The 25,458-nt window shown below is 40.7% G+C and overlaps 1 protein-coding gene across 1 annotated transcript in view; it reads left to right on the forward strand.

The window, feature by feature from the left end:
- Nucleotides 1-25,458, forward strand: part of RALGPS1 (Ral GEF with PH domain and SH3 binding motif 1) — a 1,636,862-nt gene that overhangs the window by 345,627 nt on the left and 1,265,777 nt on the right. Inside the window, exon 5 of the mRNA XM_078646110.1 lies at nucleotides 20,067-20,117. Within this exon, the coding sequence (XP_078502236.1) occupies nucleotides 20,082-20,117 (36 nt within the window). The 5' untranslated portion in view covers nucleotides 20,067-20,081. The remainder of the gene's footprint in view (nucleotides 1-20,066; nucleotides 20,118-25,458) is intronic.

Here is a 25,458-nt window from a genome sequence, read left to right on the forward strand (position 1 = left end):
CTCTTTCATCATCCTCTGAGTTTTAATTTGTATTTACAAAGCCGATCCATGATTGCCTCTCTCCTTCCCCAATGAGATTTAATTGTATTTGCAAAGCTGATCTGTGATTGCCTCTCTCGTCCTTCAGTGAGTTTAAATCTATATTTTCAAAGCTGATCCATGATTGCCTCTGTCCTCCATTGAGTTTGTCTATATTTAGAAAGCTGCCTGTGATTCCCTCTCTGAGGCTCTGCTGAGTTTAAATCTGTATTTACAAAGCGGATCAGTGATTGCCTCTCTCATCCTCCGCTAGTTTATTTTTTTACTACAAAGCTGATCCGTGATTGCCTCTCTCATCCTCCGCTGAGTTTATATTTTTATCACAAAGCTGATCTGTGATAGCCTTTCTCATCCTCCGCTGAGTTTATATTTTTATTACAAAGCTGATCCATTATTGCCTCTCTCATCCTCCGCTGAGTTTATATTTTTCTTACAAAGCTGATCCGTGATTGCCTCTCTCATCCTCCGCTGAGTTTATATTTTTATCACAAAGCTGATCCGTGATTGCCTCTCTCCTCCTCCGCTGAGGTTATATTATTATTGCAATGCTGATCCGTGATTGCCTCTCTCATCCTCCGCTAGTTTATTTTTTTACTACAAAGCTGATCCGTGATTGCCTCTCTCATCCTCCGCTGAGTTTATATTTTTACTACAAAGCTGATCCGTGATTGCCTCTCTCATCCTCCGCTAGTTTATATTTTTACCACAAAGCTGATCCGTGATTGCCTCTCTCATCCTCCGCTAGTTTATATTTTTACTACAAAGCTGATCCGTGATTGCCTCTCTCATCCTCCGCTGAGTTTATATTTTTTTTACAAAGCTGATCCATGATTGCCTCTCTCATACTCCGCTGAGTTTATATTTTTATTACAAAGCTGATCCGTGATTGCCTCTCTCATCCTCCGCTGAGGTTATATTTTTATTGCAATGCTGCTCCATGATTGGCTCTCATCTTCCGCTGAGTTTATATTTTTATTTACAAAGCTGACCCGTGATTGCCTCTCTCATCTTCCGCTGAGTTAATATTTTTATTTACAAAGCTGATCCGTGATTGCCTCTCTCATCTTCCGCTGAGTTTATATTTTTATTACAAAGCTGATCCGTGATTGCCTCTCTCATCTTCCGCTGAGTTTATATTTTTATTACAAAACTGATCCGTGATTGCCTCTCATCCTCCGCTGAGTTTATATTTTTATTATAAAGCCGGTCCGTGATTGCCTCTCTTATCCTCCGCTGAGCTAATATTTTTATTACAAAGCTGATCCGTGATTCCCTCTCTCATCCTCCACTGAGGTTATATTATTATTGCAATGCTGATCCATGATTGCCTCTCTCATCCTCCGCTGAGTTTATATTTTTATTACAAAGCTGATCCGTGATTGCCTCTCTCATCCTCCACTGAGGTTATATTTTTATTGCAATGCTGATCCATGATTGCATCTCTCATCTTCCGCCGAGTTTATATTTTTATTTGCAAAGCTGATCCGTGATTGCCTCTCTCATCCTCCGCTGAGTATTGATCATGATCTGGTCTTCCAAGTGACATGCACCACCTCAAGGAAGATGCGTCAAGCCACCCTAAAGAGTTGGTTAGCCTTGAGAAGACTTACTTGAAATGTAAAAATCCATTCTGTATTCTCAATCTGAGTCGCTTTTAGGGAGATGTTCCCCTTTCCTTGCTGCCACCACATCAAGAGGTGAGTAGAGAAGTGTGGCTCAATGGTTAGAGCGGCAGACCCTGATGCAGTAGTCTGGCTGGGACCAGGGTTCAATTCCCGCCTCGGCGTGTCTCGGACTCAATTTCCTCGGACCTGATAATTCAGGAGTGGGCTCCTCACAGGGAAAGGCCATGAAGGGTTCCTCGGCGGTATTCGTACAAGCGCCGAGATGCCTACAGGTAGTCGTGCGCCATACAAGTGCGTAATCATTTCATCATTTCATTTCAGTAAAGGTTTAATGGGACTGGTAAGAGAACCTGCTTCTAGTTGAATGTGTTCTCAAGTAGTGTTCGCTTATCCAAGATTAGGCAGAATTCTCTAGTACCTCTGTGCTCTACACGCGCTTCCTGCAGCGCACTTTATCCACGACTTGCTACATCATTTCTAGCTCTAAGGCGTTCATCCCAATGGTTAGAATAAGGGAAACCCAGATAAAAATGCATGCTGCAGTTCCAGTGATTTGTCAAATTTTTGTTGTCCAGAGTAGATATCAGTTTCCCCCAGAGCCACTGCTGAACAGGGTTCATTCGTACACTTCTGGGCCAGGCTCTTTGCCAGACCTTCCACAAGAAACTGGTGTTATTCATGTAAAAGGAATGTTTTTTGGCTCAGCAAGTGTGTCTTCCAACATCATTGTGTAATAGTACACACCTCTCTAGAGTGCTGTTTCTGAAAAACAGTGGATGCCATGTGATATCTTCAGGGATTCCTGCTCTCTGACGTCACAGGATTGGATAGTTCCATCCCTCACATGTTTCCAGCATGTCTCACTAATGTGCAATGAAATCTGAGTAACACAGCGCGTGCCTATGGCCCTGGCCAGGCTGTGGGCACAGAGAAAGGATGCCAAGATAGGATTGTTTTTCAAGGGCAGCCCATGCTGCTGTTCAGGGGCGGCTCTAGGCTCATGGCGGCCCTAGGCAGGGAGCGTAGGTAGGGCCCCCGAAGAGGCGCGGAGGCCAGTGAAGGGGGGGTGGGGGGGTCAGGGTGTTTGGAAGTGGAACAGAGCCGGAGGCCACCAAATCTCTGCCAGGGGCCGCCACGCAAATATGTATCCATCCTCAGAGGATTATTATATTAAGGCTATATATTGGCATGGCGGCCCCTGGGGTGTGGCGGCCCTGTGCAGGTGCACAGCTTGCACATGCCTAAGGCCGCCCCTGTGCTGTTGATACCACTTTCTCCAACAGAAATAAATCCAGTTTCATAATTCATCCATGGTGTTGTGAATGTTTAATCTGCAGCACACTCCTCCTTCCCACAAGTCTTGCAGTTCGTGCCAACACAACGTTTACTCAAGACGTGAAGAGGGAATCCATTACTTGTACCTAGTTCCATTTTTTGCCAAACAGCTTTCATCTGGAAAAGGTCTCCTGATGGTTCCTTCTTCCATGTTCTTTTGTAGTGAGGACCGCAGGAGTAGAGTGGGGTGACCCTGGATTTCGCCGCTCCCTCAGGAGTGAGAGTGGCCTGGGAACAAGTGTGCACCGTAACATTCCTTGGTTCTGCTCCCACGTGTGCCGGCGGCTCTCCAGGCAAGGCGTGGTTGGTTCAGAAGTGTTCAACAGTGATCTGGGACCACACACTCGCCAGTAGTGCCGTGTGGACTCCTTCCAGCTCTTTACTTCCAAAACCTATTCAACAGTAGAGCGTTGAGCTTGAGTAGTTAAGATGAGTTGTGAGACACAATTGACTCACACTGTGACACTGTACTTACAATTGTACAAATAACTAGTTGGCCCGAATAGCAGCACACATTAATAAATATTTGGCGCTTAGAGAAGCACACATTAATAAATAGTTGGAACTTAAAGCAGCAAGCTTTAATAGATAGTTGAAACTTACAGCACTGCACATTAATAAATAGTTGGTCCTAACAGCAGCACACAATAATACATAGTTTCAACTTACAGCAGCACACATTAATACATAGTTTCAACTTACAGCAGCACACATTAATACATAGTTGCAACTTACAGCAGAACACATTAACAATAATTGGAGCTTACAGCAGCACACACTCATAAATAGTTGGCCCTAACAGCAGCACACATTAATACATAGTTGGCCCTAATAGCAGCACACATTAATAAGTACCTATAACTTACAACAGCACACATTAATAAATAGTTGGCCCTTGCATCAGAACATATTTATAAATAGTTGGTACTTACAGCAGCAAGCATTAATTAATAGTTGGAACTTACAGCAGCACACATTAATAAATAGTTGGAACTTACAGCAGCATGCATTCATAAATGGCGCTGTGCAAATTAATAAGTGGGCGGGAATCGGATGGCCCCTGGCCTTCCTTAGCACACGCCCAACGTGACATTGGACGGCCGAGGGCTGTCCTGAGCACCGAAGAGGTTAATAAATAGTTGGACCTAACAGCAGCACACATTAATAAATGGTTGGAACTTACAGCAGCACGCATTAATTAATAGTTGGAACTTACAGCAACTCCCATTAATAAATAAATGGCCCTAACAGCTGCATACATTAATGAATAGTTGGAACTTACAGCAGCACACATTAATAAATAGTTGGAACTAACAGCAACTCGCATTAATAAATAAATGGCCCTAACAGCTGCATACATTAATGAATAGTTGGAACTTACAGCATCACACATTAATAAATAAATGGAACATACAGCAGTACACATTAATAAATAGTTGGGACTTAAAGCAGCACACATTAATAAATATTTGGACCTAACAGCAGCACACATTAATAAATGGTTGGAACTTACAGCAGCAGGCATTAATTAATAGTTGTAAATGGTCCTAACAGCCGCATACATTAATGAATAGTTGGAACTTACAGCAGCACGAATTAATGAATAGATGGAACTTACAGCAGGACGCATTAATATCTAGTTTGCCAGAAGAATAGCACACTTTATTAAACAATTGGAACTTACAGCAGCACACATTAATAAATAAGTGGAACTTAAAGCAGCACACATTAATAAATAGTTGGCCCTAACATCAGAACATATTAATAAATAGTTGGAACTTACAGCAGCACACATTAATAAATAGTCGGTCCTAACAGCAACACTCATTCATAAATAGTTGGGCCTAATAGCAGCACACGTTAATAAATAGTTGGTACTTACAGCAGCATGCATTAATAAATAGTTGGAACTTACAGCAGCATGCATTAATAAATAGTTTGAACTTAAAGCAGCACACATTAACCCCTTTGGCGCTGCGCAAATTAATAAATGGGCGGGAATCGGATGGCCCCTGGTCTTCCTTAGCACACGCCCAATGTGACGTTGGACGGCCGAGGGCCTTCCTGAGCACAGAAGAGGTTAATAAATAGTTGGTCCTAACAACAGCACACATTAATAAAGAGTTGGTCCTAACAGCAGTACATTAATAAATAGATTGAACTTACAACAGCATGAACTTTTAAATAGTTGGAACTTACAGCAGCACGCATTCCTAAAAATGTGGCCCTAATAGCAGCACACATTAATAAATAGTTGGAACTTACAGCAAAGCACACATTCATTAACTCCTTGGACGCTCATGACGAGCACAGCTCGTCATGGAAATGCCATTCATTTCAATGGAAATTACATGGCAACGATGGAATAGGCCTTAGCATCCAAGTGGTTTAAACGGAACTTACAGCAGGACGCATTAATATCTAGTTTGCCCGAAAAGAAGCACACATTAATAAACAATTGGAACTTACAGCAGCACACATTAATAAATACTTAGAACTTACTGCAGCACATATTAATAGTCAGCCCAAACAGCTGCACACATGAATAAATTGTTGGAACTAACAGCAGCACGCTTTAATAAATAGTTGGAACTTACAGCAGCACACATTAATAAATAGTTGGAAATTACAGCAGCATGCATTAATAAATAGTTGGCTCTAATAGCACCACAAATTAATAAATAGTTGGAATTTACAGCAGCACACATTAATAAATAGTTGGAACTCACCGCAGCACATAGTAATAAAAAATTGGCTGTAACAGCAGAATACATTGATTAGTTGGCCCTAACAGCAGCACACATTAATAAATAGTTGGTCCTAACTGCAGCACACATTAGTAAATAGTTGGAACTTACAAGTGCACACATTAATAAATAGGTGACCCGAACAGTAGCACTCATTAATAAACAGTTGGAACTTACAGCAGCACACATTAATAATTAGTTGGAACTTACAGCAGCACGCATTCATAAATAGTTGTCCCTAATAACAGCATACATTAATAAATACCTGCAACTTACAGCAGAATCCATTAATAAATAGTTGGCTCAAACAACAGCACAAATTAATTAATAGTTGGAATTTACAGAAGCACATATTAATAAATAAATAAATAGTTGGCTGTAACAGCAGAATACATTGTTTAGTTGGCCCTAACAGCATTACACATTAATAAATTGTTGGACCTAACAGCAGCACACATTAATAAATAGTTGGTCGTAACAGCAGCACACATTAATAAATAGATTGAACCCACAGCAGCACGCGTTAATAAATATTTGGAACTTACAGCAGCATACATTAAGAAATAGGTGACCCGAACAGCAGCACTCATTAATAAATAGTTGAAACATACAGCAGCACACATTAATAATTAGTTGGAACTTATAGCAGCATGCATTAATAAATAGTTGGCTCTAACAGCACCACAAATTAATAAATATTTGGAATTTACAGCAGCAGGCATTAATAGATAGTTGGAACTTACCGCAGCACATATAAATAAATAATTGTTTGTAACAGCAGAATACTTGGAATTTACGGAAGCACATATTAATAAATAGTTGGCTTTAACAGCAGAATACATTGTTTAGTTGGCCCTAACAGCATTACACATTAATAAATAGTTGGACCTAACAGCAGCACACATTAATAAATAGTTGGTCCTAACAGCAGCACACATTAATAAATAGATTGAACTTACAGCAGCACGCATTAATAAATAGGTCACCCTAACAGAAGCACTCATTAATAAATAGTTGAAACATACAGCAGCACACATTAATAATTAGTTGGAACTTATAGCAGCACACATTCATAACAATTGTGCCTTCATAGCAGCACACATTAAAAAATAGTTGGCCCTAACTGCAGCACACATTAATAAATAGTTGAAACTTACAGCAGCACTCATTAATAGATAGTTGGTCCTAACAGCAGCACACATTCATAAATAGTTGGCCCTAATAGCAGCACACATTAATAAATAGTTGGAACTTACAGTAGCACAAATCAATGGATAGTTGGAATTTACAGCAGCACGCATTAATAAATATTTGGAGCTTACAGAAGCACATATTTATAAATAGCTGGCTGTAATAGCAGAATACATTGATTAGTTGGCCCTAACAACAGCACACATTAATAAATAGTTGGTCCTAACAGCAGCACACATTAATAAATAGTTGGAATTTACAGCAGCACACATTAATGAATAGTTGGAACTTACAGCAACACACATTAATAATTAGTTGGAACTTACAGCAGCACAAATTCATAAATAGTTGTCCCTAATAACAGCATACATTAATAAATACCTGCAACTTACAGCAGAATGCATTAATAAATAGTTGGCTCAAACAGCAGCACAAATTAATAAATAGTTGGAATGTACAGACGCACATATTAATAAATAGTTGGCTTTAACAGCAGAATACATTGTTTAGTTGGCCCTAACAGCATTACACATCAATAAATAGTTGGACCTAACAGCAGCACACATTAATAAATAGTTGGTCCTAACAGCAGCACACATTAATAAATAGATTGCACTTACAGCAGCACGCATTAATAAATAGTTGGAACTTACAGCAGCACACATTAAGAAATAGGGGACCCGAACAGCAGCACTCATTAATAAATAGTTGAAACATACAGCAGCACACATTAATAATTAGTTGGAACTTATAGCAGCACACATTCATAACAATTGTGCCTTAATAGCAGCACACATTAATAAATAGTTGGCCATAACAGCAGCACACATTAATAAATAGTTGAAACTTACAGCAGCACTCATTATTAGATAGTTGGTCCTAACAGCAGCACACATTCATAAATAGTTGGACCTAATAGCAGCACACATTCATAACAATTGTGCCTTAATAGCAGCACACATTAATAAATAGTTGGCCCTAACAGCAGCACACATTAATAAATAGTTGAAACTTACAGCAGCACTCATTAATAGATAGTTGGTCCTAACAGCAGCACGCATTCATAAATAGTTGGCCTTAATAGCAGCACACATTCATAACAATTGTGCCTTAATAGCAGCACACATTAATAAATAGTTGGCCCTAACAGCAGCACACATTAATAAATAGTTGGAACTTACAGTAGCACTCATTAATAAATATTTGGCGCTTAGAGCGGCACACATTAATAAATAGTTCGAACTTACAGCAGCACTCATCAATGGATAGTTGGAATTTACAGCAGCATGCATTAATAAATAATTGGAGCTTACAGAAGCACATATTTATAAATAGCTGGCTGTAATAGCAGAATACATTGATTAGTTGTCCCCAACAACAGCACACATTAATAAATAGTTGGTCCTAACAGCAGCACACATTAATAAATAGTTGGAATTTACTGCAGCACGCATCAATGAATAGTTGGAACTAACAGCAGCGCACATTATTAAATAGGTTACGCTAACAGCAGCATTCATTAATAAATAGTTGGAACTTACAGCGGCACCCATTAATAAATAGTTGGCCCTAATAGCAGCACACATTAATGAATACCTGAAAGTTACAGCAGCACACATTAATAAAAAGTTGGTCCTAACAGCAGCACACATTCATAAGTGGTTGACCCAAACAGCAGCACACATTAATAAATATTTGGCCCTTAGAGAAGCACACCTTAATAAATAGTTGGAACTTACTGCAGCACGTATTAATAAATAGCTAAATATTACAGCAGCACACATTAATAAATACTTTGCCCTAACAGTAGCACACATTAATACATAGTTGGAAAATACAGCAGCACATATTAATAAATAGGTGGCTCTTGCAGCAGCATACATTAATAGTTAGTCCTTACGGAAGCTCACATTAATAAATAGTTGGAACTTGCAGCACACATTAATAAATAGTTGGCTGTAACAGCAGCACATATTAATAAATAGTTGAAACTTACAGCAGCATCAATTAGCTAATAGTTGGAACTTACAGCAGCTCACATTAATAAATAGTTGCCTCTTACAGCAGGGCAGATTAATAAATAGTTGGAACTTACAGCAGCACCCATTAGTAAATTGGTTGAACTTACAGCAGCACACATTAATAAATATTTGGCTCTAACAGTAGCACACATTAATAAATAGTTGGACCTTACACCATCACATATTAATAAATAATTGGAACTTACAGCAGCACACATTAATAAATAGTTGGAACTAACAGCAACTCGCATTAATAAATATATGGCCCTAATAGCAGCAAACATTAATAAATAGGTGGAACTTATAGCAGTACATATTAATAAATAATTGGGACTTAAAGCAGCACACATTGATAAATAGTTGGACATAACAGCAGCACACATTGATAAATAGTTGGACATAACAGCAGCACACATTAATAAATAGTTGGAACTAACAGCAGCACGCCTTAATAAATAGGTGAAACTTTCAGCAGTACGCATTAATAACTAGTTTCCCCAATTGGAACTTCCAGCAGCACACATTAATAAATAGTTGGACCTTTCAGCAGAACACATTAATAAAAGTTGCCCCAACCCGCAGCAGATATTAATAAATAGTTGGAATTTATAGCAGCAGCAATAATAAGTAGTTGGAACTTACAGAAGCACACATTAATAAATCATAGGAACTTACCACAGCACATATTAATAAATAGTCGGCCCCAACAGTAGCACACACTAATAAACAGTTGGTACTACCAGCAGCACGCTTTAATACATAGTTGGAACTTACAGCAGCACACATTAATAAATAGTTGGAACTTACAGCAGCATGCATTAATAAGTAGTTGGACCTTACAGCAGAACACATTAATAAAAGGTAGGCACTTACCACATCACATATTAATAAATAGCATTAACGGTAGCACACATTAATGAATAGTTGGAACTAACAGCAGCACGCCTTAATAAATAGGTGATACTTACAGTAGTACGCATTAATAAATAGTTGGAACTTACAGCAGCGTGCATTAATAAATTGTTGTGCCTAACAGCAGTACATATTAGTAAACAATTAGAAATTACAACAGCACACATTAATAAATAGTTGGAATTTGCTTCACACATTCAATAATAGTTGGCCCTAACACCAGCAATCATTATTAAATAGTTGGAACATTCAGCAGCACACATTAATAAATAGTTGGCTGTAACAGCAGCACAAAAATAATAAATAGTTGAAACTTACAGCAGCATAAATTAGCTAATAGTTGGAACTTACAGCAGCACACATTCGTTAATAGTTGGAACTACAGCAGCACACATTAATAAATAGTTGCCTCTTACAGCAGGGCAGATTCATAAAAATATGGAACTTGCAGCAGCACCCATTAGTAAATTGTTGGAATATCAGCAGCACACATTAATAAATATTTGGCTCTAACAGTAGCACACATTAATAAATAGTTGGGCCTTACACCATCACATATTAATAAATAATTGGAACTTGCAGCAGCACACATTAATAAACATTTGGAACTAACAGCAGCTCGCTTTAATAAATATATGGCCCTAACAGCAGCAAATATTAATAAATAGGTGGAACTTATAGCAGTACATATTAATAAATAATTGTGACTTAAAGCAGCACACATTAATAAATAGTAGGACCTAACAGCAGCACACATTAATAAATAGTTGGAACTAACAGCAGCACGCCTTAATAAATAGATGAAATTTTCAGCAGTACGCATTAATTAATAGTAGGAACTTACAGCAGCATGCATTAATAACTAATTTCCCCAAAGAGCACCACACATTAATAAACAATCGGAACTTTCAGCAGCACACATTAATAAATAGTTGGACCTTTCAGCTGAACACATTAATAAAAGTTGCCCCAACCCGCATCAGATATTAATAAATGGTTGGAATTTATAGCAGCAGCAATAATAAGTAGTTGGAACTTACAGAAGCACACATTAATAAATCATAGGAACTTTCCACAGCACATATTAATAAATAGTCGGCCCCAACAGTAGCACACATTAATAAACAGTCGGTACTACTAGCAGCACGCTTTAATACATAGTTGGAACTTACAGCAGCACACATTAATAAATAATTGGAACTTACAGCAGCATGCATTAATAAGTAGTTGGACCTTACAGCAGAACACATTAATAAAAGTTGCCCTTACCAGCAGCACATATTAATAAGTAGTTGAACTTTATAGCAGCACTCATTAATAAATAGCTGGAACTTACAGCAGCACACATTAATAAAAGGTAGGCACTTACCACATCACATATTAATAAATAGCATTAACAGTAGCACACATTAATGAATAGTTGGAACTAACAGCAGCACGCCTTAATAAATAGGTGAAACTTACAGTAGTACGCATTAATAAATAGTTGGAACTTACAGCAGCGTGCATTAATAAATAGTTGTCCCTAACAGCAGCACATATTAGTAAATAATTAGAAATTACAACAGCACACATTAATAAATTGTTGGAAATTACAGCAGAACGCATTAATAAAAAGTTGGAACTTACAACAGCATACATTAATAAATAGTTGGGCCTAACAACCGCACGCATTAATAAGTAGTTGGACATAACAGCTGCATGCATTAATAAATAGTTTTCCCTAACATCAACACATATTATTAAATAGTTGGAACTTACAGCAGCACACATTAATAAATAGTTTTCCCTAACATCAACACATATTATTAAATAGTTGGAACTTACAGCAGCACACATTAAGAAATAGTTGGCCCTAATAGCAGTACACATTAATAATGCATTGGCCCTTCATAGTTTTGAATGTTTTTTGTGTTCTGAAATGTGTTTCCACCAGTTGGTTCAATCCAGACGTCACGTGCCCTTGCGTGTGAAGAGTAAAAATGTGAGTATGTGTTTTACAAAGAGACAAGAGAGTGTGAGTACTGGACCCATGACAGAGCTTTTGGCATTATCAGACTTGGAATGAAGGTTTGGGTCGCCTCACAGTCTGACTGCTTGCAGATGTTTTTGACTGTTGTTTTTAAATGAATGACATGTTAGACTGTCCATGTGCCCAAGGCTAGCTGGGGCTGGTCTGGATTCTGTTTTGTAGGTAACAGAGATTCACTCTTTGAGTGACATAGGCAGCTGTGTGTAGCCATTGGTGATGAAGTAATGTCTTCTGTCACTCATTTATCTAAAGCTTTATGTCATGTTCAGCAGTGTGTATCTTGCTTCTGGTCCTTTTTCGAGAAAGAAGATTCACGGTGATGCAGAATGTTTGCGGGACTGGAACTTTATTACACGTCTAATCGAGTGCTACATCAAAGAGATGCTCCTACTTGTACAACAGTCTTAACCTGTTTAGGCTAAGAAACCTTCAGAGTGGACCTCAGTTGCTTTTTGTCCCACTGACTCAAGTGACATCTTGATTCTCTAAGTAGAGAAGCTGGTGCTTTGTGACTGACCACTTTGCCTTGGTTTATGGCGCTACCCAAGCAAGCCACGGATGTACTGAGGTATGCCACTCCATCAAAGCTTGGCTTTCACTGTGGTGGGCTCTTAGCACTGGCCCTCTGAAGAAAGTAGAACTGGTGTAAACAAGACAAATAGGAATACCTGGGAAATAACCAGGTAGCACACAGAAGAAAGGTTGAGCTTAATAAAAGCATCAGGAAGGCAGAAGGGAGTCCCACACATTCGTAGCAATGTTATTGTTGTGACTTAAGTCTACCTGCAGCTCAGCTAGAATGTGTGTGAAGTGGAATGTTGGATGGATGGAATGTTAGATGTCTGTGAGTGTCAGTTGGGTAAGGGCTGAGCAGCAGGGCAGCTGCTCCTGGTGGGGTTTTCCTCTCAACATCTTGTAATAACTTAAATAAAGGAATCTACTTAATCTACGCCAGACGTCCGGACCTCCTTTTGTTTACAACAGTTATGTTGGATATTTCTACAGCATACATCCTCCCTAGAGCGGTCCTGATGTGGACTGACTGCCGTCGAGTCTTCAAGTAAATGGGCTAAGACCCCCGCCACTGAGAAGAAACAAACAAATTCTGGCTTTTTAGAAAAGGTGGACAAACAAGCTTTTGGTCTGGGCTGACCTAAGGGTCCTTCGGGGAGCATGGCAGAGTTAGCGTTCAATATTAAATGGAGGATGCACTTGTATAGTTCATAAAGGGCTTTTTAAGCTCATCCTCATCTCAACAAACATCCAATTAAACTGTGGATTCAGAGTGATGTGAGGTGTGTGGCTGGTGGGTGTGACTAGTCAGGCAGTGATGCTTTACAACATATTTCTGCAAACTCAATAAGTAACTTGTTTAATTTCAAGCAGAATCGCAGTGACATGATAGGAAAGCAAAGTGTTTTAGTTCTCTCAGAAAAAAAAGAGCAACATTTAGAAAGAATGTCATCTGAAGAGACCACCAAAGATTGTGATCACTGACAAAGCTTTGATTCCTGACTTAGGATTCCAGCCTAAAGATCTGCATCTGGCTGGATGTCTGGGGCTAAAAGTCCGCCATATTGGTTTTTATTCTTGTTTCTGTAACTTTAAGGTTTGAGAATAACCTTGCCAGTGTTTCAGAAGACGAGTTAGGCTTTCTATTGGAGATCACACTGTAACAGCAGTGCAGCTCTCTTGCTCATGAACTAGAGTTATTGCATATTACAGGTAATGCAGGGAGTTGTAGAGAAGGTGATGCGTCGGTTCCTTACACAGAAGAACAGGTATGCGCCGGTTCCTTACTCTGGGGGAAGTTGCGTAGGGGACGGTGATGCGTCGGTGATGCGTCGGTTCCTTACCGGAGGGGATGTGATGCATCAATCTTCTCCGCATGGGGAGTTGATGCGCCGGTTTCTTACTAGCAAGCATTCAATGGGAGCTTTCAGGAAGGTCTCTGAGCCTAAGGTCCACAATATGGAAGATGCAGACTAGAGTTGAAGTTCTGACATCAACAGTGATCATAATGCAATCCGGTCCCTCACAAAATAATTTGAAAAATGGACATTTGCACTTGAAAATACAAAAGAAGTTTGGAGTCAAATCTCAATGTCCTTGTGTTAAATCAAATGTAGTGATGCTATTGGTTGTCTTTGAGACCAATCATATCACTTCTTATAGCATACTTTGCCCATTATTGGCTCTTATTCTCAGAAGCTCCACATTGACTCTTGGCTGACGTTTCATCGGCATGTCCACCTCACTCTCAATGCTATAGAGGGGGGGAAAGGCAGGAGTGAACGTCTGAATACAACAATAGCCCTTTCCTCTGCTTTCATTAATTTATGTCTATTCAACAAAATGCCAGGTGTAGTGAAAATGAGATTACATTCCATTAGTCCATAGTGACATTACAGGAAGTGACATCATTCAACCTCTGTTCCTGAGTCTCAAAAGGAAGTCATGTCATACAACCTAACTTTTATTTCATCTCAGTAATTGACTCTACTGAAATTCTATAACGACTATAACGACTGCATGGTTACTCAAAACAGACAAATGTCTATTTGGAGTTTTTTTTTTAAACAAACTTTATTGAGAACTTCTTGTCAGAACAAATAAACACCTTGATAAAGTTCATTACACAGTACTTCCCAGTGGGGTCGATGTTACAATCATGTAATACATAGTCATGCAAAATGATGTCTACTATACATTGCGTTAGCCCTCCCCCTCTTTACGAATTTTTATTGAGATATAAAAAACATAGGCACAGTGAATACCCCGAATATGGCTGCAAATGGACACATCTGAAATCGAAAATAGAACTTAGCAGGATACTGTATTTCCACATTACACTTGCCACCCATTTGGTGAACCATTGTAATTTCGCTTCATGGTAAAAGGCCTCTAGGTCCGGCAAGGCAAAGCCTCCCTCCAGTCTGGGCCGCTGAATGGTGACCAGGGCCACCCTGGGTCGCCCTGCACCCCATAAGAATCCTTTAAGCAGTGTGTTGAGTTGCGCGAACACCTTAGTTGGGATCCAGATCGGGAGCGTCCCAAATAAATAAAGCAGTCTGTGCAGTGTGTCCATCTTCACCAGGGCAACCCTGCCCACGACCGACAACAGGAGTTTTTCCCCAAAACTCAAAGCAGCTCTTGACCTAACGTACAGCCCGCCCTATATTGCCCTCCAGCATGTTGCCAGGGTCATGATATATCTGCGTTCCGAGGTAAGGCAAACATTTAGTTTCCCATGGGACCCCCTCTGCCACCTGCGTCCCATCCCTATCTGGGTGTGTCGGAAAAAGACAGGATTTGGACCAGTTCACGCGAAGCCCAACAACCATTGGCTCCATTGCCAGTGCGAAGAGTAGGAGCGACAGTGGGCAGCCCTGCCTCGTGCCCCTACCCACTTTGCAAGCAGCAGAAATCAGCCCTCCCATTCTGACCCAGGCAGGGAAGTTATTGTTCAAGATCGCTGTCCAATCCACAAAGCGGTCCCCCCGGCTAAACGCCCTCAGGACCGCAAAAAGAAATGGCCACTCTAGGCTATCAAAGGCCTTTTCGATGTCAACTGTAAAAATACAAGCCTCTTCCCTGCAATAGGTGTCCATCCTCAAGATACGCAGTATCCTCCGTATGTTCATCTCCGTGTTCCTAGTTGGGATGAATCCTGCTCGGCCCACGTCGAAATGTGGGCCAATAGTCGACTTGCCAGGATTCGACTTAATATTTTATAGTCCAGATTAAGCATGGCAAGCGGTCCTTATGTAGTTCGGTACCAGGACAATTTACCCAGCTTTAGGAGAGGCACAATGATTGCCTTCCTCGTGGAGGTAGGAAGACAACCCTCCCCTCGTGCCTTTTTATATAATACCACCAGCTTCGGGGCCAGGATATCTACAATTTCAGAATAGAATTCTACCGGAAGGCCGTCCATCCTCGGTGTCTTGTTCCTAGCCATATGCTTGATGGCTCTACGCACTTCCCCACCTCAACATCTTTACCAAGCTCCTCTGCCGCCTCGTTATCAATCTGGGAGAGTTCTATCCCCTCTAAAAAAAACATTCCTTTGGCAGCCCCAGGGTCAAGTTTACTCAGATAAAGAGTGATATAATAGTTCAGAAAGTGTGTGTTGATGGCTTGTGGAGTATAATACACCACCTCCCCAGATCTCAAAACTCCAGGATCGGCGTACCTCTACGCGCCGGGTTCGCCAACCACGACAGCAGCGCCCCCGACTTGTCCCGTTCTGCTTGGGTCCGAGTGGTGTAGGCCCTGTAATCAAAACAAATGTCTGTTTGGAGTTACCACCTATGTTAGGGCACATATCATTTTGGAAATTCTGTGATCCCAGGTACCACTAAATGGTTCTCATTTACCATCTGACACCAACAGGATGCATATGTCCATGAGACCAAGAAGGCACAAGACCTACAGGACCAGGATTTGAGTCTGAGACACAAACCTTGAAATCGTCACCTGACTATCTTCATTCTTCTGAGGATTCGGAAAAACCTTTATGACAGTCTTGTCTCGTGCTGTTCCTCTGAAGGTCAGAATATTCACCAGAGAAAGGTGAGCCATTTGGGTGGTGATAGTAAAGCCCCAGTCTTCGGCTGAAAATCATCCCCGACCAGCACCAGGGGACTCTGCTTTCATTAATCAGTTACAAGAACTGCCTATCATCTGAGTGAAGCTGCCACAACTGCCAGTTCCATTGTAAAAACATGTAGAACAACCATTAGTCAAAATGGTAGAACAGTGAACTGATAGCTCTGGAGTCCCACCAAGAATGTCAGATAACCATTGTGGGTGGGGAGAATTGGAAGATGAAAATTGGTGTTCAGAAAATCCAGGAATAATAATCAATCTCTGGCAGTAAGAGCCAGAAAGAAAAGGCTCAGAGCCAGCATCTTAAACTTGTCCTGGTAAATGAACAGGTTTTCAGGACAGAGATCCATGATGGGTCTCAGACCACCATTCTTTTTGGGGACCTGGAGGTAAAGGGAATCGAATCCTGTGCCCCTTTTTCCAGATGCACCATCTATGTCACCATTTGGTTAGCAGGGCAGTGACTTCCATCTCCAAAATCGAGGTATGTGAGAGAAAATTGTTAGGTGGAAGGAGGATGGTACAGAGGAAGGTGCAGAAAGAGAAGGGTGTATTTTGGTGGAAAAAGGGGAGACCCTCTATCCCGTTAGAAGACGATGGCCCTAGGGAGTTAGTCAAAGAGATTTTTAAGGCAGCAGAGGATGGCAAAGACTATATCTGCTGCTGCCCCCTAGATCCAACACTGCCCCAAAAGAGCAGTACAGATTTTGGGGTGCCTCAACAGACTGAAAAGATTGTCTCTCGCCCTAAAGACATCTGGGCTCCATTGGCGTCCTATATGCTAGCTTGCCAAGTGGTGGACGGGTCAAGTGATTTTGCTCATTTCCAGATTGCTAGTGCCTGAACGTTCTCGTCTCTTCCATGGAGGGATGCGCTAGATCCTGGAATGAGAGGAAGGGGCTCGAAATGCTTTGCGATGATCCTTGCTTTCGAAACACGAAGGGTACTTTGGATGGCAATAATCTCGTTTGGTGGATTTCTATTGGAGGCTTGAAAGGGCTGTTATTGATGAGGCAAGGGTTATCTTCCAATTAAATGAACTACCACAAGCTCATAGGTTTGTAGTCATTTGTAAACTCCTAGAAACGTGCAGAACCACTCCTTTGGAAGCCCAGTGAGAATCTTTCAAGGTTTGGAAAAGGAAGAAAAACGTTCACATTTTTCTGGAGTATAGTGAAAGGGGCTTCTTCACAGAGAAAATATTTTAAGTATAGAAAAAATACATAAAAAATATTTATTTGGAAATGCACCTTTTTGGACCAAGTTTTCATAAGTATTTTCCACATGCAGCAAATTCCCCATGAGTACACTTTAGGCAGCTAAACTACTCCTATTGTACATCAGTGATATAAATTTCAAAGGCTACTTTCGCTACTGTTATTTCTAAATACCTTACCATCTGCTTTAGATATACAAATTATACCAGCCTTTGTGAATATGGATCAAAGTGGTAAAATTGTATGTACATTGGATTAGTACCTGGTATTAGTATGACACGTGCACTGTTAAATCTCCGCAAATTAAAGAAACGTCTTTACATTGTTCCTAAATAGAAAAAGGAAGCATTTAATGACGGTAAGGTGTAGGTTTGAGGGAGATGAGGAGCACTTCAAATATACGTCATCCTTGACTGAATATTTGCTCCCTTAATCTGAGGGAAATAGAACATGGACATGTTTCGGTCAGCTGTTGTCTTTTAATACAGTTGTGATCCACTTTGGCAAATGGGGGCCCAGATCAGCCATACTGTGCATGTCGCCCAGAGACTAGCGATGGGTCAGACACCCGTTTATTGAACCCACAGATTGTTTCAGCGGGATACGGATTTGCTTCACTACTTCTGTCCCTTTTGCCTCAGGATAAAGTCGTCAGTTGAGTTTGTGTCCCAGTGTTGCGTCATGTGTTTAGTTGAATGTTTCACAGATTGAAGAAGGGCAGCATGATCTGTAACCACCCGGCATGGCAGGGGTTTCACCAGGTGGGTACCACGTCCTGCTCTGTGGTGGAATAGAAACCACAGGGATATCCGCACTTTACGAGGAACCATTGTCATGGAAGAGACAAAATAGATGGAGCCGGATGGATACCTTAGGTTGAAGTTTGATTGGAGATAGCACTGCTTCATAAAATGCAGAGAAATGTAACTCCTCTGCTCTTTAAAACACTTCTTCATTAGAATGTACCTGTTTTGGGGTAAATCTCTGGAAGCTACGACAAATCCCAAATTATAGGGCATATGTACAAGTCGCTGTCGCTATGGGAATGTCACTTTTTGTGACGTTCCTGTGGCGATAGGGGCCTTGCCCCATGTACAAGGCAGTGTTAAGCCACTTAAAGTGGCTTAACACTGCCTTGTACATAAGACACCCTTTCACTCTATGGTTAGCATGAAAGGGGCGTGTAGTGGGTGTTGTGGTGGGCGTACCACCGCAACACCCATTGTATTTGTCGCTTCCCCTTATGGACAAGGGTGGCGTACATAGGAGGCAGTGCCAAAATAAAATGCATGATTTCTCCTCGTTTTTGCTTTTTTCATGTGTGCTGCCTTGTGCATCACAAATGGAAAAAGCAAAATGCCATGGTTGGTTCATGTACAGGAAGGTGCCCCTTCCTGTACATAAACAAACCTTATAAAAAAAATACCATTTTGTAACTGTCATGTGTGCTGCATGAAGCAGCACACATGAAAGTTACAAAATGGCATTTAAGGATTGTTTATGTGCAGGAAGGATCACCTTCCTACACATAACCGATGTTCCCCTGCACGCAGGCACCCTAGCACTCTGGTGCAAGGGTGCCTGCGTTGGCGCTAAGTTGTTAAACTTAGCGCCATTGCAGGGGGACACGCTAGGCTGCACCACATTCTTGTAAATATGGTGCAGCCTTGCGTTTCTGAAGTGGCGGAGCGTGTCGTTAAGCCCAGGAGGCTAACAACACGCTCCCCCACTTCTATTGTACATATCCCCCTACGACTCTTATTTTTCATCAGATCTTAATTCATAAGCAAAACTGTGGGGCTTAGGAAAGGAAACAAAAGTGCTCAGCATGTGTTTTCAAATCACATAGAGTTGTTCTCAAAAGTTTTGTAAAAGTTTCAGAACACTATGCAAAATTATGTCTGAATTTCACAAAATGCACTTTGGAGTATCGCACGTGAACTTGAATCGATTGCAAAAAAAAACACTCCAGTAGACTAGATCGAGGTGAACGTGTCGACAGCTATATATTTTCTGCTTTAACTTGGCTACTGAAAGACATTTTGTTTTGAAACCACACCCCAAGGCAAAAAGTCCAACATTTCACAATTACATAATTTCCAAAATTACAGGTATTTCACAAAACATGAAATTCCCAAAATTGGGAGAAATCTTAACAAACATTTACACACCATTAGTTACAACTGTTTTAGGGTGATTACTGATTATTAATTTTGATAGGCAATGCATTAGATAATGATGCCTATGCATTCTATGTTTACCAACTGCTATTTTTCAGCAATGAGAAATCAAATGATTATTGATTACGTACTAAAAGGGATTTCTTTGTGTTTCAGAGCCAGATAACACTGATGGACGTGCCAGTATTTAAAGCCATTCAGCCAGAGGTACTTTTTCAATAAGAACTTTGGTACACATTTTTTGCTTGGAATAAATGTTTGTAAAATATTTTCTATGCTACGTTTGTAACCTGTGTATAGCTGCATGGTTTCTGTGGGTTTTTGATAAAAAATGAACAAAGAACAATGTGTCCATTGTCTTCATGTGTTTCTCATGATGGATGTCTGTTTTTGACTCTGGGAATTAAGGTGTTCTATAAAAAGCAGGTAGGAGTGCTACAGGTAAGTAGTATTCACCAGACAAAATGTTAGAAACGTGTATACTGGTAAGAGAGGTTTGGTCTGTATTATTTGTGTTAGCTTATTTTTTTTATTTAATGCACAATATTATCTTTTTAATCCTTTCTGAGGAATGTGCTGGCTACTAGGTAAAAAGAAAACAGGATGTATTCGAAATATTGCAGGAGCAGACCAGGACAATCTTCAACCTGTAGCTCCACTACCCCAACCACCGCCCTTCTCTACCACCAACACAGCAACGCGCCAACCCATTAAATACATAAGAATACCACACTTTCACACCCTAACAGATATATCAAGCTATTACTTTGTAGTGATAGGTAATTTTTTCTATTATTAACTAGTGTTCAATCAAACAGTTAAAATATCTCTAACCAATAAAATAAATATATATTCAAATCCTCGTTCACAGTCATTTCTGCGGGTTATCTTGCAAATGATGGCTCAAACTCACACAGACATTGTCAAACAAAGCAACATTCTGGAGCGCCTAGCGTCGGTGATTGTTAGCGAGGCAGGACTGGTCAAAAGAAATGTTTTTTACTCTAGTTTGGATGGCCCATTTAAAATTGTGAATATTTTTTAAATAATGTGAGAAAATATGTGTCACAATCCATTTGTTTGTATAAATGTGATGAGATGCAACCCTAGCAGTAGAAGCCACTGACTTGATGAAACAATTGGGTGCCATTAATGCAGTCCTGCTTCAAATCATTGCTTGTAAGGATATTAGTTCTCCATTCACCTCACACACCCCACTTGACCTCCCCGGTAACCGGTGTAATATGCTCCTCAGATTCACAGAGGCCTCTAAGTTTGTTCCAATGGGGCCACAATCATCCTTGCCAGCAATGGACTGGATGTCCACCAGGCGCGTGGACGGTGTTGGTTGACTTCTGGATCAAATAGCAAAGGGCAGAGTTCATGCTGGAAGCCTTTCTGTTTCCGGGGTGGTATTTGTTAGATAGCGGCCACCGCGTCAACAAACAGATCACAATTTAGTGAAGGATTTTATTGCCCTCAATGGTGAAGAAATGAGGCTTAAAGATTGTGGGTCTCTTCTGTGTCCCTTTCCAAATAGTGGTTTGATGGGTGGCCCTCTGAGAGGCTTCAGTTGAGGTTCAAGCGTGAAGAATCCTTAAAAGCTGCATCCGGGGCTGCTCAGCCCGTCTTATCTACTTTTGTGGCAAAATGGCATTAGTAGGTTTGTCAAAGACAGCAACTCAGCTTCCATTTATGGATTTAACCACCTTTCTGATGTTCTCTATGGACATCAGTATTTTTCAATCATGTTGAAACCAAAGAGTCTTCCCTCCATTTTCAACACGAGTTCCGCTCAACAGATTGCTTAGACATTTCTACCAGCTTTGCTTCTTTAAACAAAAGCAAGAAAAAGTGTAATGAGGCTTTTCCCTAGTCATTATTAGGGACACATACTTTGAAGCAACCATTGCCAGCATTTTCGCTATTCTAAACTAATTTTAGGTTTGATCACCCATTTATGGTGCTTATCCAGGAGTTAATAATCATTTAGGCTTAAAGAAACATTTTTTATTTCCCACTAAAGATTTATGAGCCTTACCTTCCCCTTCAAATCAGCCACACCTTCCTTGTCTGAGTCTGGGACATAACTGAAGTCTGAAAGCATTATCTTCCATTTGCATCTTGCATGACTTGACAGACTTTGGTTTATCAGCTACTGCCTAAATGCCTTCAGCCTTGATACCTTTTCCTCCTGGACCAATTTCACCCTAATATTCATCATTGGATTTGGGAGACCTTGCCATGTGGATGACCACTCAAAATATTCAATGTATTGACTGTCAGCTCTGCTGCTCTATTTAGTGTCCCCCCTGCCATTTTTTTTCTGTGGGAGGCGCCTTCGCTGGCTCTGCGAGCGGACACCTTTGACCGATGACCCTAAAGGATGTTAGACTGTCAACCTAAGTACCTCAGACCATGCATCCTACTTAAGGTCGATGCTCTGGCATATATTGTTTACTGTTTGAGACCACCAAGAAAAGCAGGAAAATAAATAAATAAAAAGGGTGCCCCCAGACTTGGAGAAGTCTTTGGGAGTTTCTTTTAAAAAAAACAAAGTTTGCTGATTGGCTGCATGAAACATGGCAGTGACTCAACAATTTTAATGTACTGTCAGAGAGGTGACAGTGGCTTCTGTCAAGTCACAGATATCTCCGTCAAGCAGAAAGAGAACTCTAAATGACGCGGCGGTAATCTGCCAAGGTGGCGGTGACTATGACATTCATAGATCAGGTGGAAAGGCAGGATGGTTAAATGCCCGCCAAACAGTAAAATAAATCTTTGTTTTTTATTCAACCTTCAGCTTCATTAAACTGGACATATTATTGATTTAGTAATTCTTCTAAGTCAGAATGAGAAACATTGACTGGGACAATACATGACGTTGATTCCAGCTATAGCTGCTTGTCATTTTTCATTGCTGAGTCATGGCAAGACGTCTCTGTGGAGTCTAACCCTTTTTTTGGGCTTTTGTATTTCCCATTGACTTTCATTGCACATTTGTTCAAATTCTTCCAAATGAGAAAGGTTCTGAATAACTGTCCAACACTTTAACCATTTTTCTTTATTTTGTGGATAGTTCATTGCATTTTTTACTTTTTTTTAACTAAACGTAGTTTGGATGTTTCCTTTTTTAATTTGTCTTGAGTTTTTCCTAGGCATTGCAGGAGCTCAGTCACAGCTCACATCAGGCAGTGAACTCTCTCTGCCTTTTCCCAAGAGATGGGGATTCCCTCCAATGGCAGCAAAACATGTAGTTTGTACTTCTTATTCAACCAAATCAATCAGGGGCTTGTATAGCACGGCGACTCCCCTGTGAGGGTCACTGGGTGGGGGGGACTGGCCCCTCTGGGTGGTGGATCATTCGAAGAGCCAGGTCTTGAGGTCTTTCTTGAATTGAGTCAGCCACACAGAATGCCTGAGGTGCAGGGGCAGGTTGTTCCAGGTCTTGGCAGCGAGGTAGGAGAAGGATCTTCCTCTGGTTCTGGCCGTGTGGGTCCTGGGAACGGAGCAGGGTGAGTTGGGTGGAACAGAGTTGTCTGGCGGGTACATTGAATGTGAGTTAGTGGTTCAGGTATGCTGGCCTTTTGTCATGGAGAGCTTTGTGGAGATATGTGAGGAGCTTATACAATGAAGTACCCAAACTACACAAATCAAATTAACTACTTTTTTTTTATCCACTAACATTGTCGATTACCAGGCGCGGCTGGTGCAGGTAAGCGGGGTGGTGCAGAGGGCGGGGGAGTCGATAGACGACTGAATAGGAAAAAATAAATAAAGATAAAATACAACCACTTACCTTGTGCTCGCTTTTCCATTTTCTGTCGACTCCTCCTCTACCCCCCCCCCCCCGCCCGACCTACCGCTCTTACCTGCACCGGCCACAATTGTATTTTATCCCTCTGCTGCGTAACACTCCTTTTGTGTGACGTCCTATTACAGACGTCATAGCTATAAGGCTTGCTAGCGGAAGAATAAGTGATGCATGGTTGGTTGGTTGGACTCTGAGTGTGATCAGAAGGGTTGTGTTATTGAATTAAACGGAATTATATGCATGACTATGGAACTGAATGCATATACTATAGGATTGACACATGGTCCTTATTGGGTCAGGCCAGTGTAAAAAACATTAATGTAGAAAATCTGTCATTTTTTTATTTTTTGGAGTGTTTAATTTGAATCGTTTGTGTCACACCTGGGTTGCCTCTGGCCTATTCCTTACAGGGGCTGTAAGTGTTGCAGAGATTGCTGTGGCATCCTAATAAAATATTTTACCCTGGTAATATTTGAATTTAGGACGTTTTCAAATCTTGTCAAACATCTCATAAAAATGTTTACCAGAACAATTGTAAATGCGCGCACTTGTATAGCATTTAGCAAAACTCCCCCTCTAAAAGTGTTCTACAATCTTTAATTTTTTCATTAAAAAGATAAACATAAATTCTACTAACTAAAATCGAATTCAATAATATTATAGTTGACGTTACAGTAAGATTACTTGGTAATTCTCCTTTGACAATAAAAGGCAACTTCCTGAGATTCTACCTTATGTATTGACTTGGTTTGGGCAAAAATTGTTTTTTAAATCTGCTGTACTCGCATGCAAAACTTTTGCCAATTACCAGTGCTTAATTTGAGCCAGTGGTTTCTGGTGCTCAGCACCGCACTTAACCATCAACACCGGCGCTTTTCATTAGCACCTGTTAAGGACACCTTCATTTGCAATGTTGTAAATAAATAACCAAAGCAAATGCTGCCTGTGCCATTCCATGGGTGTGCAAGCATTGTGAGGCATTAATGCGTCGGCGAAAAAACGCAACAGCCAGCAGCAGGCACATCATTCTGCCTTTTTTCTTCTTTTTTTTTGTGCTGATGCCGAAGCATCAGGAAAAAGCATTTTGCTTTTTTTCTCTGACCTTGTACAGCATTGCCAAAAGACATTCCAAAGTCATTAGGTCCCCAAACATGAGACCTATTGGCTTTGTAAATGCTTGTTTTTCTTCCCGCTGACCAGCCCTAACTCTGCTCAACAGGCAATTAAAAAAAAATCACCCCAAAAGCACTCAACACCGCGTTGCAGAGCAATTTTGTGCTTCTGAAGGAGGAATTCCCAAGTGATGGTTATAGCTCAGCATAAGTATAACCTTATGCCGGCTTCATTTATAGTTATCTGGCATTTCTACGGACAATGAGGTAATGCAAAATATATCTGTGATTAGGCTTGTTTTTAAGACGTTTTTCATTTTCTCAAACAAGCTTGTGGGTGTTTAATGCTCCATATAGTAAGGAGTTGGAGGGGTTGATGAAACGTCTGGCTGCACCCGCTGCTGAAATACTAGCGCCAGGCAAAGCCAGACACATTCAAGTAATTACGTGCATGGCTCTGACTGACCCAAGTTGGAAGGGACCCTGTATTTCGGTATTTTTATTTTTTACTAACCTTCCACGTATGCATGTGAAACTGCTTGCAAAGGCAATTTAAATAGTGTACAGCAATGCTTCCTTATTTCCCCAGTGCTTTGTATTGTCTTGCTGTGGTCTTTTTAAG

Source organism: Lissotriton helveticus, chromosome 5_1 (genome assembly GCF_964261635.1).
Source record: "Lissotriton helveticus chromosome 5_1, aLisHel1.1, whole genome shotgun sequence".
Taxonomy (NCBI): Eukaryota; Metazoa; Chordata; class Amphibia; order Caudata; family Salamandridae; genus Lissotriton; species Lissotriton helveticus.